At 42.4% G+C, this 21,932-nt stretch overlaps 1 protein-coding gene across 12 annotated transcripts in view; it reads left to right on the top strand.

Annotated features, from left to right (window-relative positions):
- mbnl1 (muscleblind-like splicing regulator 1) overlaps window positions 1-21,932 on the top strand; it is a 322,821-nt gene that overhangs the window by 216,494 nt on the left and 84,395 nt on the right. For all 12 annotated transcript variants that reach the window (XM_059992574.1, XM_059992595.1, XM_059992649.1 and 9 more), the window contains one exon: window positions 21,641-21,811. In XM_059992574.1, the coding sequence (XP_059848557.1) occupies window positions 21,641-21,811 (171 nt within the window). The remainder of the gene's footprint in view (window positions 1-21,640; window positions 21,812-21,932) is intronic.

Below are 21,932 nucleotides of genomic sequence, written 5' to 3'. Positions count from 1 at the left end.
GTCAGAGCCATCAAACACTCCTCATTTATTAACCCTTTCATACCCAGGATCATTCTCATGAACCTCCTCTGGACCCTCTCAATGAGCCATGGTACACTTGGCCCTGGAGCGAGATGAGACCCAGCTTCTTAGCAACATTTCCTCAAGCTGCAATAAATATGAAATAAATTCCGCTTCAGAAAGGCAAGATTTCAAATGACAACGTATGACTATAGTGTCTTTCAGTACAGTGCATCCTTTCTTAGACAGAGATCCCAAACTGCTCACAATACCCCAAATGCAGTCTGACTGATATCAAAGAAGTCTCAACATCACATCCTTTTTTTTTATATTCTAATCACGTCTGGAACATGCAGCTTTTTGTTATTACATTTTGATTGATATAGAAGATTTTGACAATATGAAAGACTTTTCAAATAGGGGAGGGGAGATATTAAAATGAGCAGACAAGCATCCCAGAGGCAGAAGCAGTCAGACACTCCCTCTGTGTGAGCAGTGAGTGGAGAGCTTGTAGTCCAATATTCTGCTGTGCAGAAAATGATGGTGAAAATTATTAGAGTGCTCTCAAACATCTGTGTTTTTCTGACCTATCAGCTCCAATGATACCACTGGGAAATGAAAGCAGCAATAACTATGTCCATCACACATCCCCCTGCAAGATTCAGGTCATGGGTTCAGCACGTCAGTGTGCTGATGTGACATACCTGAGCTGAATGTAACACTGGTTACTGCAGCTGATTAGAACCCACAGTCTGCACTGTTCTGAAATACGTTGAATAATAAGCCTGAGTGTGCTCACAGATCACACAGCTTTTGTTAATATACTCAGTGGCCATGTTATTAGGTACACCAGTACATCTGATCATTAATGAAAATATCTAGTCAGCCAATCATCTGGCAGCAACTCAATGCATAAAAGCATGCAGACATGGTCAAGAGGTTTAGTTGTTCAGTAAACACAAAGTATACTGCAGATGCTGTGATCAAATCAAGACGTACAGTTATTCAGACCTGACATCAGAATGGGGAAGAAATCTGATCTAAGTGGCTTTGACTGTGGAATGATTGTTAGGTGGTTTGAGTATCTCAGAAATGGATGATCTCCTGAGATTTTCACACACAACAGTCTCTAGAGTTTGGAGAAATAGGTGTGATAAACAAAAAAGAAAATCCAGTGAGTGGCAGTTCTGTGGGTGAAAACACCTTGTTAATGAGAGAGGTCAGAGGAGAATGGCCAGACTGGTTCAAGCTGACAGTAACTCAAATAACCACATGTTACAGCAGTGGTGTGCAGAAGAGGATCTCTGAAGTGGATGGGCTGCAGCAGCAAAAGACCAGGAACGTACACTCGGTGGCCACTTAGTTCATGAGAGGTAAATAATAAAATGCCCACTGAGTGTACATGGAACACAGAACATAATACAGCACTGAACCAGGTCCTCTGGCCCACAGTCTTGACGTAGAGTTTTAATCATAGAACACTATAGCACAGAAACAACCATCTACCGTAGCCCTCCATACACCTTCCTTTCATGTACTTATCCAAACTTCTCTTATACGTTGCAATCAAACCTATCACTTCCTCCAGCAGCTTGTTCCAGACTCTCACCACTCCCACCACCCTCTGAGTGTAGAAGCTCCCCCTCAGGTCCCCCTGGGTTATCTCGCCTTTCACCCTTAACCTATGACCTCTGGCTGTGGACTGGCCCAGCCTCAGTGAAATAAAGCCAGTTTGCATTCACACCTATCTATACTCTTCATAAGTTGTACGCCTCTATCAAACAACTCTTCATTCTCCATGGAAATAAGTCCTTACTTATTCGATCTTTCACACGATATAATAGGCCGACTTTTGCATGGTTTTGTTGAGGGGAAATTTTAATTGACAAATCTGTTGGAATTCTTTTAGGAAATTTCAGGCAAGAAAGACAAAGGAGAGTTTATTTGTTTATTTGGATTTTCAAAATCCTTTGACAAGGTGCTATGCATTAGTCTGCGATAGAAGATAAGAGCCTATGCTATTGTAGGAAAGATACTGGCAAGGATAGAAAACTGGGTGAACGGCAGGAGAAAAGAGTAGGAATTAAGGGGGTCTTTTGGTTGGCTGCTGGTGACTAGGGACCACTTCTTTTCCCATTTTATCCCATTGATTTGGATGATGGAATTGATGGCTTTGTGGCCAAGTGTGCAGATGATACAAAGCTAGGTGGGGGGGGGGGGGCAGGTTGTGTTAAGGAAGCACAGAGTCAGCAGAAGGATTTGGACAGATTGGAAGAAGTAGCAGAGGGAATACAACAGAGGGAAGTTTATGGTCATACAATTTGATAGAAAGAATAAATGTGTAGACAATTTTCAAAATGAGAAGCAAATTCAGAAATCAGATGTGCAAAGGGACTTGGGAGTCCTTGTGTAGAATTCCGTAAAGGTTAAATTGCAGTTGAATGTTTGCATTCATTTTGAGAGGGCTATAATATAAAAACAAGGATGTAACAATGAGGTTTTAGAAGGAATTGGTCAGTCTGCACACAGAGAATTGTGAACAGTTTTGGGCCTCTATATAAGGAAGGATGTGTTGGCATTGGAGATGGTCCAGAGGATGTTTCCATAAATGATCTAGGGAATGAGAATAGGAATGTATAGGGAGTGTTTGATGGCTCTGAGCCTGTACTCACTGGAGCTTAGAAAAATGAGGGAGGATCTCAGTGAGTCTATGACCCGAAGGCACAGCCTCAGAATTGAGAGACATCCCTTTAGAACAGACATAAGGAGGAATTTGTTTAGCCAGAGTGTGCTGAATGTGTGGAATACATTACACAGATGGCTGTGGAGGCCAAGGCATTGGGTATGTTTAAAGCAGAGGCTGATAGGTTCTTGGTTAGCAAAGGTTTCAAAGGTTATGGGAAGAAGGCAGGAGAATGGGGTTGAGAGGGATAATATATCACCCACAATGGAATGTTGGAGCCGATTTGATAAACTGAATGGCCTAATTCCTTCTTATGGTCTTATGTGGTGTTATCCTTATAAACCATCTACATGACCAATCTTATCCTTCCCTCTGACATAGTCCATAACCCTCCATCTTTGTTGACATCCTAAGAGTCTCTTAACCGTCCCCTCAGGTGCCAACTTCAACCAGCACCCCAGGCCGATTGTTCCAAGTACCCACCGCTCTCCCCCGCTTGTGATAAACTTACCTCTGACCTCTTCCCTCAACTTTAAACGGATGTCCTCTGGTATTGGCCACTGCCCATGCCAGAAAATCAGGTAGTTACTGGGCAGGTAGTCAGATAGTCATGTTCCGAGGTAGAAATCTCAAATATGGAGAACGCAGCTTTGAGGTGAGGTGTGGAAAGTTTAAAGAAGTTTTACTTTGCATTGAGAGTGGCTATTGAATGGACCTCCTGTACGATAAGGTGGACACTTGACCTCACAATCTACCTCACCGTATTTGTCTGCCAGCATTACAGTTTCTCTGTAAATGTATTCCGCATTCTGATTTTGCTTCTCATTTGTACTACATGAATGAATTGTTCTCTCTGGATACACGTAAAACAATGTTATCCACTGTACCTCTGTACATGTAACATTATAATGATCCATTTTACCAATACAAAGAATGGGTTAACATGGGTGGTGGTGGAGACAGATTTGATAATAGCGTTTTCAAGGCTTTCAAATGGGGTCATGAATATAAAGGGAATGGAGGAATATTGGGCTCGTGCAGCACAGATGTGATAGACTGAAGTGTGTTGTACTCTTCTATGTTCGTTCTTATTTCAAACTACTTCTGGTGTCCTGTCCTTACTCAATATTACTTGTGGCATCTTGCCGTGCATGAACTGCCTCCTGTGTTTCCTCTATGGTGACAGTGACCGCACTTCCAAACTGGCTGGAGTGTGCTCCATCAAGGAGCAAGGACCAGTGCTCATCTTCATTCGCCGTATAGATCTACACTCAGAGGCTACTTTACTGGGTACCTCCTGCACACGTCTTGCATTCAGAGTTGCGTTTCAGCACGCCACTTTGTAACGCATAGTGATCTGAATTACTGTGACCCTCCTTTCAGCTTGAGCTAGTCTGGCCATTCCCCTCTGACCTCTCATGAACAAGGTGTTTTCTCCTGCAGAACTGCCACTCACTGGATGTTTATTTTTGGTTTTTTTGCACCTTTCTCTGTAAACTCTAGAGAGCGTGGAGGCCACTGAGGGCACATGAAGGAATTTGCAGTGGTGTGCTGTGACATGCAACTTTCAGCAGTTATAAAGAATAAAGAAATATATAAAATATAAGTCAGAGGTTAAAGTATGGAATAAAATGTGAATATATACACATAAATACCATTATATATTTACAAAGTAAACAGCATTATAAAATTAGGTTTAAAGTGTTTACAGTGCAGAGTGGTGACGGAAGTGACTGGTATTGGGGTGAGGGGGTTAACTGGAATGATTGAACAGATTAACTATATGGGGGAAGAAACTTTTAAGGTGGTGTGAATTTTTTTGTTTTAATAGCATTATAGTGCTTTCGGAGAGGGAGCTTTTGGAAAAGGCATTTTGCAGGGTGGGTAGTGTCTGCAATGATTTTCCCTGCCCTCTTGTTTGTTCCGGACACATGCAAGTCCTGCACTGACGGTAGAATTCAGTCAATGACCTTTTCTGCTGACCTGACAGTTTGCTATAGTTTGTGTGTACTGTGAGAGGATGCTGTACCAAACCAGACAGTAACAGCTGATGTGAGGATGCTGTCTATGATGACAGTGTAGAAATGCACCAGAATGCTCTGGGGAAGATGGAATTTTACCAACTATCACAAGAATCTAGCCTCCGACAAGCCATTTTGTTTAAGAAAGCCGTTCCTCCTATGAGTCGTTGTTATCTTGACCCTAACAGCACCCACTTCTCAGCGAGGGGAAACACAGGGAAATGCAACCTAAGGGTTAAGAACTAAAGTCCTCAGTTGATCACATGACTGGTGTCACCTCCCAAAAGATGACTCATTGAGGCGGGTTTGCTGTTGGAACAGTTTTATTATTCATGCAGAAAAATGTTTGGAATTCTGCCTTCTGCTCTGGGATTGTGCCTAGAATTCAGTGTCACAAGCACTCAGCGTTCACTAGAACAATCACAAGGGACTGGTAAGTCCCTGTGTTCATCTCTTCGACGGGTGCAGCGTGAGTGTCTGTTCCATGCAATAAAGGACCATAAGACATCTGTAGGATTAGATTTAGGCCATTCATGCCGTCGATTCTCTTCCACCATTTGATCACGTCTGCATTATTCTCCCTCTCAGCCCTATTCTCCTCCCTTCTCCCTGATTTACTTACACTTGATGCCAAAATACAAAATGGCAGAATTAGGCCATTCAGCCCATTGAGTCTGCTCCACTGTTCAATTGCTGATTTATTTTCCATCTCAACCCCATTCTCCTGCCTTCTATAACTTTTACACCCTTACTCTTAAGATTCTATCAACCTCTTCTTTAAATGAGGCCATGTCTTTGGGTGTATTTAAAGTGGAGGTTGATTAGTCAGGGCATCAAAGGTTATGGGGAGAAAGCAAGAGAATGGGGTTGAGAGGGATAACAATTCAGCCATGATGAAATGGTGGAGCAGAGTCAATGGACCGAATGGCCTAATTCAGCTCCTGGGTCTTATGGTCTTACCTACACTGCACTTTCTCTGCCATTGTAACACTTCATGGCATAGATATTGGTTTTCTTGTTCTACCTCAATGCACTATGGAATGACTTGATCTGCATGACAAACATGCAACTCGGTACTAAAAGCAATTCCAATTCAAGCTCCAGTTCCAATTCAAAGGGAAGTTAAGAGTTAACCATGTGGGGTCACATACATCAGATAAAGTAGGAACATTAGTAAACTAGATAGGGTTTTACAACAATCCAGATTAAAGCTCACCATTACTGGTATTGGCATTCTATTCCACCTCATTTTAATCAATTGGATTTAAGTTTAGCTGGCTGTCTTCATACTATTTGAACTTGTATATTTTCCGAGTTTCTGCATTACCATTTTCCAATAGGTTTCTGTCTGTGGAAACAGTTTATCACAATTGCCCTGACACAAAGCCCAATTGGGATAATCGTAGAATGAAGATGCTCAGATGAAAGATTGGCTTAACTTTTACTTTCAGATATTACCATGACTCACTTCCCCCTTTTTCACAACAATCAATATCCTTTATACACTTTTTGAAGAAAAAGTCTGCTGAGCAGTTCAATGTAAGAATTGATAACAACGTAATCTTGTATTCATGCATCCTCCAGCCCAACTTGTGCTTCTTCTCTCTGTCACATTTCAAGAGTTAATTAAGTGTCCTGGAACTACATTCAGTACCCAATTGTAATACCCGTCCCAGCCCACAGTTCTTCACAGCACATCATAGAGCTATGGAGTCACTGAGCACTACAGCACAGAAACAGGCCCTTTGGCCCATCTAGTCCATGCCAAACTATTAATCTGTCTAGTCCCATTGACCTGCACCCAGATGAAAGCCCTCCATACCCCTCCCATCCATGTACCGATCCAAACTTCTCTTAAACCTTGAAATTGCATCTAGCAGCTCATTTCGCTCTCTCACAACCCTCTGAGTGAAGAAGTTCCTCCTCCTGTTCCCCTTAACCAATTCAACCATTCAGCTTTAACCCATGGCCTCTAGTTCTAGTCTCACCCTTTCTCAGTGGGAAATGCCTGTTTGCACCTACCCTATCTATGCCCCTCATGAGCAGAAATTAACTTCAGTAAGATCATTTCAAAGTGTAGTCAGCATGTAATTTGTTCATCTCCGTTATCACTCATTTTAGGAACTGGTCAAAATAACAGTAAAACTGTTAAACATTTTTTCCCCAGTGCTGAATGGCTAATATGAGAAGGCATGATTTTAAGGTGATTGGAAGAAAGGGCAAAATTAGGTTTGTGACACAGGGAGTGGTAAGCACGTGGATCGCACTGCCGGGGGAGGTGGTAGAGGTGGATACGGTAGGGAGGATTAAGAAACTCTTAGATAGACGCATCATTGATAGAAAAATGCAGAGCTATGTAGTCGGGAAGCATTAGATTGATTTTGGAGTTGAAAGGTCAGCACAGCACTGTGGGCTGAAGGGCCTGTACTGTAATGTATGTTTTATCTTCTGGAATAAGAATATTTCAAAGTTTAATTATTATGCTGAATGAATAATAGTGTTTAGATTTAATAGCACCTAAGCGTTAAAAAGCAGAGCTTTAGATTTGTCTGTTACAGTCTTCAGAAAGTCAGTTCTGATACTCAGTGACTTTTATTCACTGGTGGACAGCACAGTGGCTATCAGGACACTTTACAGTGCCAGTGACATGAGTTTGATTCCCACCACTGTCTGTGAGGAGTTTGCTATAAACCCCCTTTGTGGCTGAATGGCTTTCCTCCAGGAGCTCCGGTATCCTCCTGTGTTCCAAAGACATAAGGGTTAGCAGGTTAATTGTCCATATGGGTGTAATTGTGTGGTGCAGGATCGATGGGCCGGAGGGACCTGTTACTGTGCTGTATCCCTAAATAAAATAAATAAAACAGCTTTATTTGTTTACATTGTGTAGGCTAAAGAGATTAATCCAGTTAGACACTTGATTTAACTGGTTCAGCACAACATTGTGGGCCAAAGGGCCTGTTCGTAACTGTTCTCTGTTCTACGCTTTATCTTTCTTAGTGCCTCTGTGGAAAACTTTAATTACAATAATCATGTTTGATTCCTCCACCTCCTCTTGCAATGAGTTCCAGATATCAACCACACTCTTTGTTAAAAAATCAAACTCACCCCTTTGATCCCCTTAAAAATTTATTTCTTTTATCTTAATCCTATCCCCTCATGTTTTCAATGCCTCTAATTTCTCCACTCAGAGGATGGCGTGTCTGTGGAATGAGCTGTCAGTGGAAATGGTGGATGCAGGCTCTATTGCAACATCTAGGCAAAGTTTGGACAGATATGTATGAGGGAGGTATGGAGGTCTATGGTCCAGATGTAGGTAGATGAGAGTAGGCAAAAGACCAGGTCGGCACAGACTAGATGGGCCAAAGAGCTTGTCTCTGTGTTGTATTGGTCCATGACTCCATGAATCTGGCATTTGATCTCATAAGGTTATATCAATCCTTAGCCTCCTTTACCCCAGAGAAAATATGCAGCCAATCCAGTTTCTGCCCAGATCTAAAGTCCTCTAAACCAGTTAATGTGCTGGTGAATCCCCTCTGCTCCCTCTCCAGCTAATTATTGTGCTTGCATTACTGCCCTCATCCCTCATGGTCACAGGTTGCTTGGATCTCAGCATTTGAATGGATAGATCGTTAGATACCACTGGTGTGGGGTCAGTGAAGCTGAGCTAAAAGATCGGCCAAGTTCATACCTGATTGGTGAAGCAGATACGAAAGAATAAGTCAACAGCTGTACCTTCTGATTCTTATATGGCGGTGAACACAGCAGCTACAGTGTTCCTGCGGTGGAGATCATGAACGTTGAAGAGAAGGGTCATTTTTAAACTCTTAAACCATGCTAATTCAGCAGAACCAATCAAATGCGTAAAGGAGTGCCCCACTCCCAACTTAGTCTCAAATTGACATTTACCAGCAACAAAGCAACAAATTTTATGTCATACCGTATGTCTGTGAATATAAACCTGATTCCGATTCTGATTCTGAACTGTTCATGAATCTGTGAACACCACCTTGTTATTTATCCTGGGCACTATTTAGTTATTTTTGTAACTTACTGTACATTTTATGTCTTGCACTGTATGGCTGCCGCAAAACAGCAAGTTTCATGACATACACTCTGTGGCCACTTTATTAGCTATTCCTGCACACCTGCTCGATAATGCAAATATCTAATCAGCCAATCATGTGGCAGCAACTCAATGCATAAAAGCATGCAGACATGGTCAAGAGGTTCAGTTGCTGTTCAGACCAAACATCAGAATGGAGAAGAAATCTGATCACAATGAAGTTGACCGTAGAACGGTTGTTGGTGTCAGATAGGGAGTTTTGAGTATCTTAGAATCTGCTGATCTCCTGGGATTTTCACACACAGCAACAACTTGAGCTGACAGAGAATGGTGTGAAAAATGAAAAACGTCCAGTAGGTGGCAGTTCTATGGGCAAAAACACATTGTTAATGAGTGAGGTCCGAGGGGAATGACCAGACTGATTAAAGCTGACAGGCATAAAACCGTAGCTCAACTAACCATTCAATACAATAGTGGTGTGCAAAGGAGCATCTTTGAACATGCAACACATTGAACTTTGAAATGAATGAGCTACGTAAGCAGAAGTCTACAAACATACACACAGTGCCCACTTTATTAGTTACAGGAGTTAGCTAATAAAGATGCCACTGGATGTTCGTATGTCAGTGATAATAAATCTGATCCTGATTTGGACTTCATCTACCTGTGTGTTTATGATGGCCCCAGAATGGATATGGATGTTTCTGGCATTAACAGTGTTAATGATCCATGGGTTTTAAGTTGGAAGTGGGCAGCGGTTGGTGCTGGTCTGACCTTTTCAGGCATAAAGAAGACGGCAAGCTCCTGTTACATACTCCAGTTGGTTGTTGTTGGTGTTCAGTGTCTGTGGCTGGATTGGTCTCTCATTTCTGAGTCAGGAGACTGTGGACCCAAGCGCAAGTGCCAGAGGTCATGAGATGGGACGACACCCTGGCACTGTGCAGACGGACTGATGCATTCACTTCAATGGAGACGCTGCCATCAAAGTTCAAAGTAACTTTATTATCAAATTACATATATGTCACCATGCACAACCCTGAAGTTCATTGTCTTGTAGGCAGACTCCATAAATTCTTAGAATAATAACCATAAAAAAAATCAATGAAAGACCACCTAATTAGGGTGTTCAACCAGTGTGCAAAAGACAACAAACAGTGTAAATAAAACTAATAATAATAACAATAATAAATGAATAGCCAATAAATCTGTGAAACATGAGATGAAGAGTCTTTGAAAGTAAGTCCATAAGTTGTGAGAACATTTCAATGCTGGGTCAAGTGAAGTTGAGCAAAGTTAACCCCTTTGGTTCAAGAGCCTGGTGGTTGAGGGGTAATAATGGTTTCTGAACCTGGCCACGTGAGTTCTGAGTCCTTGTACTTTCTTCCTGATGAAAGCAGCAAGAAGAGAACATGTCTTGGGTAGTGGGAGTCCCCGATGATTGATGCTGCCTTCCAGTGACAGTGTTTCATGTAGGTGTACTCAGTGGTTGGGAGGGCTTTACCTGTGATGTACAGGGCCAAATCCATTACTTTTGTATGATTTTCCTTTCAAGTGTTTCCATAACAAATACAATACAGTCTCCACTACACATCTATGGATTCCATGGACTCCTAAGTATGTAGTGGTGCTGCTGTGCTTTCTTCGTTACTGCACTTACATGCTGTGCCCAGGCCTTGCCCTCCAAAATAATTACACCGATGAATTTAAAGGGTCAGGTGGGGTTCCAAGATTCCTTAGTTCCCAGTAGTGTATTGCAATATGTTCTCCCACCCGACACCATCCCTAGAGTATTGACTGCCTTAAAGAGATGTCCCACTCCCGCGTGGGACTCCGTATATAGTGAATAAACAAAGAGTTATAGATTCCAAAGCCAGATTGTAATGTAAAGGACGTAAAACACAAGAGTTGGCATGGACATAAGGTATGGGAGGAAGTCTACTCAGATCAGTGAAGATTGTGAGGGGCAAATCAAATCAAATCAGTAAAGATTGTGCTGGGGACAAATCAGTAAAGATTGTGCTGGGGACAAATCAGTAAAGATGGTGTTGGGGACTGACCTACTCAAATCAGTGAAGGTTGTGCTGGGGACAAATCAAATCGAATTAATAAAGATGGCCATGGGGGCAAATCTAATCAAATCAGTGAAGATTGTGATGGGGGCAACCCTTAAGTGTTCTGGTGCCAATATAACATGCCCACAACACACTGACACTGCTTTTAGACTGTGAGAGGAAACCCCAGCACCCGGAGGAAACCCACATAGTCATGAGAAGAATGTACAATCTCTTTATAGGCAGTGGCAGAAATTGAACCTGGATCAGTGATCGCTGTCACCGTAAAGCACTGTACCAAGCCTAGCAATGGTAACTTTGAGAAGGGAATTGCATTAAGTCTCAAGAAAGCAAGGTTGCGGAAAAAAGTGGAAGGAGCTTACATTGGATCGGATTAACTTTCGAAAGGGAGGGTAAAGACAGTGGATCGAATGGCCTCCTTCTATGCTGTACTGTCATGCAACATGGCATGTACAAAGCATTACCATGGCACCAAATCATTGCCAAGGTACTGACAGGAACATGAAAACAAAATCAAATCAAATGTATTAAATTGGATGAACGTAAGTTTAAGACCTGAAGACTATAACATATCGGAGCAAAGTTAGTCCATTCAGCCCATTGGATCTTCTTCGCCATTCCAACATGGCTGATTTATTATCCCTCTCAACCCCATTCTCTCGCCTTCTCTCGGAAACAGTTGACATCCTGACTAATCACAAACCTACCAGCCACCGCTTTAAATACACTCAATGATTTGGCCTTTACAGCCACCTGTGGCAAGGAATTCCATAGATTCACCACCCCCTGGGCAAAAAAATGGTCATCATCTCTGTTCTAAAGTCAAAAAAAGGAGGATGACATTGGTGTGTTCATTCTTGAGACTTCAGAGATATGGATATGGATATTGATAAGGATATGGATATGGATCTGGATATGAATATTGATAAGGATATGGATCTGGATATGGATATTGATAAGGATATGGATATGGATCTGGATATGAGTATTGATAAGGATATGGATGTTGATTAAGGATAAGTTAAGGATTTGGATATGATAAGAATCAGGTATTGATGTTGGTTTATTATTGTCACATGTACCAAGATACAATAAAAAGCTTGTCTTGTTTGCTGTTCATACAGATCAAATCACTAAACAGTGCATAGAGCTAGAATACGCTAAAACAAAACTATGCAGAATAAATGCAAATGCTACTGAGAAAAGAGCAGCGCAGATAAACAAAGTGCAAGATCATAACAAGGTAGATTGTGAGGCCAAGAGTGCATGTTATCATACAAGAGGTCCATTCAAGATTCTGATAACAGTGGGATTGAAGCTGTCCTTGAGCCTGGTGGTAAATGCTTTCAGGCTTTTGTATCTGCTGCCCAATGGGGTGGGGGAAGAGGGGAAGTCCAGGTAGCTGGGGTCTTTGATTACGCTGGCTGCTTTACTGAGGCAATGAGAAGTATAGACAGAGTCCATAGAGGAGAGGCTGGTTTCCATGATGTACTGAGTTGTGTCCTCAACTCTGCATTTCTTGCAGTCAAATGTAGGTGGTTGCCACACCAAGCCGTTATGCATCCAGACAGAATGCTTTCAGTGGTTCATTGATAAAATATCATCATAAGGATTGATGGAACAAGCCAAACTCCTTCAACCTCTCGAGGAACTAGAGGCGTTGGTGAGCTTTCCTCACTATGACATCAGTGTGGTTGGACCAGGACGGGCTTTTTTCACTCCCAGGAACTTGAAACTCTCAAACTTCTCAACCTCAACACTGTTGTTGTAGACAGGAGCATATGTACTGACCCCTTCGTGAAGTCAATGACCATCTCCTTTATTTTGTTGATATTAAAGAAAGTTGTCATGACACCATGTCACTAAGCTTTCAATCTCCTTCATGTACTCTGATTCATCGTTATTTGAGATGTGTCTCACGACTGTGGTATCAGCTATGGTTCCAGCTGAAGTTAGAGCACACAGTCACGCAGTCATGAAATTACAGGGAATAGAGTAGGGGGACACCCATGTTTAGATTAATCGTACTGGAGGTGTCACTGCCCATCCTTACTGATTGTGGTCTGCGATTGCATAATTACAGTAATTGTAGGTTTGTGGTAAGGTATAGTTGTGGTGTAGATAAGGTGGGGTATGGTATAAGGTAAAGTATAGATAGAATAAGGTATGGTATGGATAAACTAAGGTATAGAAATGGATATCTGTATCAGCTGTATAGATAGGGTAGATACAAGCAGGCTTTTTCCACTGAGGTTGGTTGAGACTAGAACCAGAGGTCATGGATTAAGGACAAAGGGTGAAATGTTTAAGGGGAACATGAGGGAGATCTTCACTCAGAGGGTGGAGATAGTGTGGAATGAACTGCCAGCAGAAGGAGTGGATGCGGTTTTGGTTTTCAACATATGAGAGAAACTTGGGTAGGTACATGGATGGGAGAGGTGTGGAAGGCTATTGTCAAAGTGCAGGTCAATGGGACTAAGCAGATTAATAGTTTGGCATGGACTAGATGGGCCAAAGGGCCTATTTCTGTGCTGTAGTGCTGTATTACTCTATGAATAAGATATAGATGTCTATAGGGATAAGGAATGAATATGGTGAGCTAAATTGGGAACAGATTTGGGTGACGTCTCAGTGATGGTATCGATATGTAGGTAAAAATACTGTCCAGGGAGCAAGCGGCTTTGAGTAATTTCCTGCCACTCAGAATGACAGCTATTAGTGATTGCACAATTAATAATAACGGAGATTGTGTCAGGGTCAGCACACTGAGCTGGTTACAGGGGTTCCAGACCATCCCATTTTTATTCTGCCCGCTCAAAGCAGACACAGGTTTGAGGTATTTCTGCATGGTGCATTTAATGCCTTTTAATTGGGACCTGTAGTGAGACTGTGGTGCAGAGGGGATTGTTAGCTTCAGTCAGTATGGTCACTGAGCACATTCCGGGCTTCTAGCCATGAAGTTGTTGATATGATAGTCGGAGGGAAAACATCATGTGGAGTCTATGCCTTGCCCCTCTCACTTTCACATTCCAACCCCGTTACCTCCAGCACTAATTTTACCAAAGCTAATCAAATTGACAATCTGCCAATCACGCAAATGTCTTTTGCTTCAGCTTTCGCATACTGCCAATAGTATCCTGGACCCTAGTCTTTCTATGTTTTACCATTAATGTAGATACACTCAGTGGCCACCTTGTTAGGTACACATGTACACCTGCTCATTAAAGCAAATATCTAATTAGCCATCTATCTGGCAGCAACTCAATGCATAAAAGCATGCAGACACAGTCAAGAGGTTCAGTTGTTATTCAGAACAAACATGAGAATGGGGAAGAAATGTGATCTAAGTAGCTTTGACCATGGAATGATTGTTGGTGCCAGATGGGATGTTTTGAATAGCTCAGAAACTGCTGATCTCCTGGGATTTTCACACACATAAGTGTCATCATTATTTGAGATGTAACCCACTAAGCAATTTACACAGAATGGTGCCAAAAACTAAAAACGTCCAGTGAGTGGCAGTTCTGTGGGTGAAAACACCTTGTTAATGAGAGAGGGTCAGAGGAGAATGGCCAGACTGGTTCAAGCTGACAGGAAGGCGACAGTAACTCACATTACAACAGTGCAAAAGAGCTTCTCTGAACGCACAGCATGTCAAACTTTGAAGTAGATAGGCTACAACAGCAGAAGACCATGAAAATAAATTCAATGGCCACTTTTTTAGGTACTAGAGGCACCTGATAAAGTGAGCACTGAACATATATTAATCTCCAAGGAAACACACATGCACTCATTACATTGATTTCTAGGGATTCATGTAATTGGTGTAGAATTTTTTCTAAGTTTAATTCAAAATGTAAAATTCAGTTTGCTTCAAGTCATTAGATCTCCATTTGAAAGCGCACCACACATTAGAATGAGAATTGGTTTATGACGGAGATCCATTGAGAAGCTTGTCTTGCCTAGTGTTCATACAGATCAGATCATTACACAGATCATTGAGGTAGAACAAGTTAAAGCAATAGCGATGTAGAAAAAAGTGTAACAGCTACAGAGAAAGTACAGTGCAGGCACACAATAAAGAGCAGGTTCATAATGAGCAGCTTGTGAGGTCAAGAATCAATCTCATTGTATTAGGGAACTATTTAACAGTCTTATCAGAGTAGGATACAAGCTGTTCTTCAGCCTGGTGATACATATTTCAGACTTTTGTATCTTCTGGCCAGTGAAAGAGGGGAGAAAAGAGAAAGTCCAAGGTGGGTGGGGTCTTTGTTTGTACTGGCTGTTTTTCTGAGGCCTCGAATAGTGTAGACAGAGTCCACAGAGGGGAGGCAGGTTCCTATGTTCACAACTCTCTGCAGATTCTTGCAAACATGCTCTCAGCAAAGCTCAAAGTAAATTTATCATCTAAAGGATGTACAGTATATATCACTATCTATTACCCTGAAATTCATTTTCTTGCAGGCATTTGCAGTAGAACAAAGAAATACAATAGAATCAGTAAAAAAAAGACACACACACAGACTGACAAACCACCAGTGTGCAAAAGAAGACAAACCGTGCAAATACAAAAAAAGACAAAAACAATAGAGCAGATGATACCAAGCCATTGTGCATCTAGAGAGGATGCTTTCTGGAAGGTATCCTATCTGGATATATAACTGCATTGTTACAGTATAGGAATACACAAATTTACACACCCACCTCTTTTGCTTCATTCAGGTGACCACTGTGTTCGAGAACTGCTACATTCCTCCAAACAACCAGTAGGTTCTTGACCCAGCCTGCATAACCCTAACCCTGCCTCAGCAACTGAACACTGAGGACCACTTCTTGCATTGCCATGGACGTGTCTCTGACGCAAAACAAAGTTCTAAGTTAATTGAAAGCATATATATGTCACCATATACAGTACAGCCCTGAGATTCATTTACTTGAAGGCATCCTTAGTAAATCTATAGAATAATAACTGTACAGAATCAATGAAAGACCGTCCAACCAGAGTAATGTAACACTGATAATAAATCTGATTTTCTTTCTTTATCAATCTTTTTTATTGAGTTTCAAGTAGATAAACATAACAATGATAATGATATAAATCTGACTTTGTGTATTTTTGTAGCACTCATGTTTTGGTTTTGTGCGGTCTGTCTTCACTGTTGTATAATTGATGATTAATTTGTGCATAATTTATATTGTGTGTATTGTCTGAACCGATGTGCCTGTGATGTTGCTACAAAGCAAGTCTTTCATTGTGCCTATACCTCAGTTTATCTGTATATATGGTAAATGGAATAAACTCCATCTGACTTGAAAGTCGATTTGTTCTCCTTAGAGCAGAGAAGGGCAAAAGAGTGACATGGTGGCACAGTGCCAGTTCATTCCTCACCTCAGATGCTGGTTGTGAGGAGTTTGCACATTCTCCCTGTGACTGCATGGGAATTTAATCTTCATCATCATTATGTGCTGTGTCATATGACATAGGTGATCATGATTGGTCTTGGCAAATTTTTCTGCAGAAGTGGTTTGCTAATGCCTTCTTTTGTGCAGTGTCTTTACACGATGGGTGACTGCAGCCATTATCAATACTCTTCAGAGCCTAGCATCTGTGGTCCCACAACCAGGACCTGTGATACGTACCAGCTACTCATATGCCCATGCACCATCTGCACCCATGGTTTCACATTACCCTGATCGGGGGCCTAAGCAGGTGCTACACTTGCCCAAGGGTGTCCTGCAGGCTAGTGGAGGGAAGGAGCCCCTTCCACCTCCATTGGTAGAGATGCACCTCAACCCTGCCACGTGGGTAGTAAGGGAAATTAATACATTGACAAAATGAACTTGAAATTGGTCTCAGTTATTGTGAAGCAAAACAATTGTAGCTTATTAACACCTTTCAAAGAAGTGCAATTAAATTACAAAATGTACTGAAGAGGAAAGGGAATGTTTCTGGGACTGAAGGGATTGAGTCGGGATAGTCTCTGACTTGGAGCAAAAGAGATTGAGGGGGTGAACTTACAGGAGTCTTTAGTGTTCTGAGGAACATCGATAAGGTAGATGATCACACCCTTTTCTCCCCCCGGTTAGGGGAGTCCAACACTGGAAGGCATGGTCTGAAGGTTGAGAGGGGAAAGATTTACAGGGGACTTGAGGGGCAACTTTTTCACACAAAAGGTGATGGGTAGGTGGAATGAGCTGCCAAAGGGAATGGTTAAGACAGGTACAATGAGAACATTTAGAAGACATTTATATATTTATTTTTTTATTTAGAGATACAGCATTGTAACAGGCCTGTGCCTCCAATAACACCCATGTGACCAATTAGCCCACTAACCCAATTAGCTCACACAGTCAAGGGTAGAACGTACAAACCCCTAACAGAGGGTGGCAGAATTGAACCCGGGTCACGGGCACTCTCATAGCATTACTGCAACTGCTGTGCTACTGTGGCACCCTGAAAGTACATGGATAGGAAAGGATACGGATGGATGCCAAACACAATATGTCAGCATGGGTGCATTGGGCTGAAGGGCCTGTTTTCATGCTGTACAACTCAATGAAACCTGGCATCCTTCCCTGGTCTGACCTATGTGTAACTCCAGATTTACCACTGAGGACTTTTAACTGTGTTCACAATAAGGATGTGGAATAAATGCTGGAATTAATATAATCTCATAATAATAATGAGAATACAGTCAAAAACTGAGAACTTAGAAACTTCCTAATGCATCCATTGGAAGTGTAGAAGAATTTACAAGGATGTTGCTGGGCCTTGAAAACCTGGGTTTAAGAGAAAGGTTGACAATAGACAATAGGTGCAGAAGTAGACCATTCGGCCCCTCGAGTCTGCACTGCCATTCTGAGATCATGGCTGATCATTCACTATCAATACCCAGTCCCTGCCTTGTCCCCATATCCCTTGATTCCCCTATCCATCAGATATCTATCCAGCTCCTTCTTGAAAGCATCCAGAGAATTGGCCTCCACCGTCTTCCGAGGCAATGCATTCCAGACCCCCACAACTCTCTGGGAAAAGAAGTTTTTCCTCAATTCTGTTTTAAATAACTGACCTCTTATTCTCAATCCATGCCCTCTGGTACTGGACTCTCCCAAAATCTGGAACGTATTTCCTGCCTCAATCCTATCAAATCCTTAATTATCTTAAACGTTTCAATCAGATCCCCTCTCAATCTCCTCAATTCCAGTGTGTACAAGCCCAATCTCCCCAAACTCTCTGCGTAAGACAGCACTGCCATCCCAGGAATCAACCTAGTGAATCTACGCTGTACTTCCTCAATTGCCAGAATGTCCTTCCTTAAACCTGGAGACCAAAACTGTACACAATATTCCAGGTGTGGTCTCACCAGGGCCCTGTACAAATGCATAAGGACATCCTTGCTCTTGTACTCAATTCCCCTTGTAATAAAGGCCAACATTCCATTTGCCCTCTTCACTGCCTGTTGCACTTGCTCATTCACCTTCATTGACTGATGAACTAGGACTCCTAGGTCTCTTTGCATTTCTCCCTTACCTAACTCTACACCGTTCAGACAATACTCTGCCCTCTTGTTCCTGCTTCCAAAGTGGATAACTTCACATTTATTCACATAGTTGAGTAGGTAAAGACTTTATTCTCCGGAATGTAGGAGAATGAAGGGAGATATTATAGTGGTATACAAAATGATGAGAGGTATAGATACCGTAAATACAGTAAATGCAGTCTTTTCCCCTCAGGCCATAGGTTTAGAGTGAAAGCTGAAAGATTTAAGGGGAATGTAAGCGTCTTCAAAGGACGGTGCAATTGTAGAGCGAGCTGCCGCAGAGGTGGTGGATGTTGGGTTAATTGTAACACTTAAGAGAAATTTGGATAGGTACATGGCTCAGAGGGGTATGGAGGGCTATGGTTCAGGTGGAACTAGGCAGAAGACCAGGCTGGCATGGACTAGATGGGCCAAAGGGCCTGTTATTGTGTAGCCGTGCTCCAGGAATCTGTGACTCTTTTGTTCAAATGACCAGACACACCCACGCAGGTTATCTCCTGCTCTCCTTATCTCATTCATGTTTAAGGAGCAGATATGAACTTTATATATAAAGCCAGCATTGTATTGTACTCCCTGTAATTCCTGCCCCTTCCTTGGCTGGCGAATTAGTTAAGATTTCCTCTGATAAACTTTAAATTGGAAGGAGAATTGTTTTAAAGAATGTTTCCATAAACTGATGACGTTTACAATCACTTGCGGCTAACAATGGTTCACATTGATTCCGAGTGACGCTGCTGATCCATCAGCGGAAAACAGTGCAGAGTCAGGGGAGAGCCAGGTGATTCAATCCAGTTTCAACGTGTCTCAGGTCATCCATACTCTGGTGGAAATGCCTTCTCCGGAATTCTAAATCCTGATCAGCTGCACATTGCCACGCCACCTGTCCTTCATGCAAAAGTTCTTCCGCACCAACACTTTTGACCTCAAGTCCATCGGGCAGTGTTCAGCACACAATGTCCTGCAGACACTGCAGGAGAAGGATTTGATGGACACGGTGGGTGGTTCCCCATGCAGATTGTCCAGACCATCTGGAAGGATGCCTCATCGCCAGACCTCACCTATTGGCTCCAAAATGTTGTCTATTTGAGCAGTGAGAGGGCCCACTCCACTTAAAGTCTTCCTGGGCCATCACTCCCACCCACAGCACTGCCTGTGGGATGACCGCAGTGGGGACAGGATGGCTGCTCACCTCTGTGCAGCCTTGGGTTTGCGAAGAGGTTGCGGAGAAAGATGCGAGGGTCTCTGTCGCAGTTCATCCCGAGCAGCTGTGTGGCAGAGGACTGACCGATCCAGGGGCTGGCCAGGGCCACACAAGCTGACCGACATTGGGTGCTGCTGGAAGATCATCAACCCAGTGAAAGACACCCTTAGGTCTGCCCAACGCTCGTTGGTCTGCCAGCAAGTTCTGGGCTGCAGAAGCATGTTCTGAGGGATGCAGCCACTGCAAGGGCTTGGGGTGTAGGGTTTTACCGCTGCTGCATAGGGAGGGGCCAGGCTGGGTGAGGATGCTCCTCAGCTATTGTACCACCTCAGGAGGCCACATGAATGGCAACAGTCCTATTTGTCTTAAGGATGTAATAGAACACTATGAATATGATAAGCATGTTTAGGGATGTATGTCAAACACAGGCAAATGGGACGGGCTCACTTAGTCAGCATGGATGAGTTGGGCCGAAGGGCCTGTTTCCATGCTGTACAACTCAATGAGATCTGCCATCCTTACCTGGTCTGGCCTGTTTGTAACTCCAGACTTACCACTGAGGACTCTTGACAATAAGGATGTGCAATAAATGCTGGAATTAGTATATCGCATATCACAAATGTACTATGAACATGATGTAATACAGCATCTACTGTACAAGGAATACTGCCACAAGAAAGCAGCATCCATCATTAAGGTCCCCACCACCCCACCATCCAGGCCATGCTCTATCCTCACTACTGACATCGAGCACAGGAGCCTTAGGTCCCACACCATCAGGTTCAGGAACAGTTAACAGCCTTCAACCTTCAGGCTCCTGAACCATCGTGGATAACTTCACTCACCTTAACACTGATCTGATTCCACAACCTGTGGACTCACTTTCAATGCCACTACAGCTCATGTTCTCATTTTTAAAAATTAATTAATTACTTGTATTTGCTCAGCTTGTCTCCTTTTGCACAAAGGATGCTTATCAGATGTTGTGTGTGGCTTTCCGTTGATTTTATTGGATTTCTTTGTTCTATAGTGAATGACAGCAAAACAATGAACCTTAGGTTAGGGGAGCATATGGTGACATATACGTACTTTGATAACCAAATTTCCTGTGAATTTTGAACTTAGAACATTGAGGCGGAAAAATAAAGTGTAACAGCTACAGAGCAAGTGTAGTGCAGGTATGCAACAAGATTATATTGAGGAAGATTTAGGGGTCAAGCTTATCATATCAGGAAACTAGTTACTAGTTTTTTTTAGCGGTGGCATATAAGCTGTTCTCGAGCCTGGTGGTTCATGTTTTCAGCATTTTGTATCTTCTGCCAAATGGGAGTGGGGAGAAGAGAAAATGTCCAGGATGGATGGTGTCTTTGATTGTGATTATTTAAAGACAAAAGTCAGCAGTCCACTGAGACTCCAATCATAATGAGGCATGGTGCGGTGTGGTTAAGGTGATCTCCAGGCCAAAGTAAAGGATGAACTGGGAGAATTCATGGCAGATCCTCACAAAGTCCACCTCAAACATTAGACTCAGTTATGAACTGAGATGCCCCCAAGCAAGGTCAGTGAATAGGAATCAGAGTCAGGTTTAATATCACTGACATATGTCATGAAATCTGTCTTTTTGTGGCAGCAGTACCTTGCAATACATAATAATAATAAATCTACTAATTAAAATAAGAAAAATATATAGAGAATTAAATTTAATGCATTGCAAATAAAAGAGCAAAAAAAAGAAAAAATATTCTGAGGTAGTACACACAGGCTCATTGTCCATTCAACAATTTGATGGCAGAGGAGAAGAAGCTGTTCCTAAAACTTTGAGTCTTTATTTACAGGCCCACGTACCTTCTCCTTGATGGTAGCAATGAGAAGAGGGCAGTGTGTTTTCACCCTGTATTGCACAAGGGACAGCATTGTAAATTGAGGTTTATTTACTCTGCAAAATACCAGCCAGCAATCTAAAGATAAAATAAATGCTAATCTGCCCTATTATACAGTTACATTGTGTATTTGGATTTCAAACAGCTGTTACAATATGTTCCACTCCTCTCCGTTCCAGGGTCGCTGCTCCAGAGAGAACTGCAAGTACCTTCACCCTCCACCCCACTTAAAAACACAACTGGAGATCAATGGACGGAATAACCTGATCCAGCAGAAGAACATGGCAATGCTGGCCCAGCAGATGCAACTAGCCAATGCTATGATACCTGGAGCACCACTGCAACCCATGGTGAGCTTGTTCGAAGTGTACTTCTCTGCCTTTAGGCCTTGCAGTAGAACCATAACACCGCAGTTTGCTAAGTTATTCACTAAAACACAATAGGCTGCTTGCTTTCCAGTGTTAGTCAACA

The sequence above is a fragment of the Hypanus sabinus genome, chromosome 2 (genome assembly GCF_030144855.1).
Source record: "Hypanus sabinus isolate sHypSab1 chromosome 2, sHypSab1.hap1, whole genome shotgun sequence".
Classification (NCBI taxonomy): domain Eukaryota; kingdom Metazoa; phylum Chordata; class Chondrichthyes; order Myliobatiformes; family Dasyatidae; genus Hypanus; species Hypanus sabinus.
The sequence above is the reverse complement of the archived record's forward strand: the minus strand, read 5'-3'. Positions and strand labels throughout refer to the sequence as shown.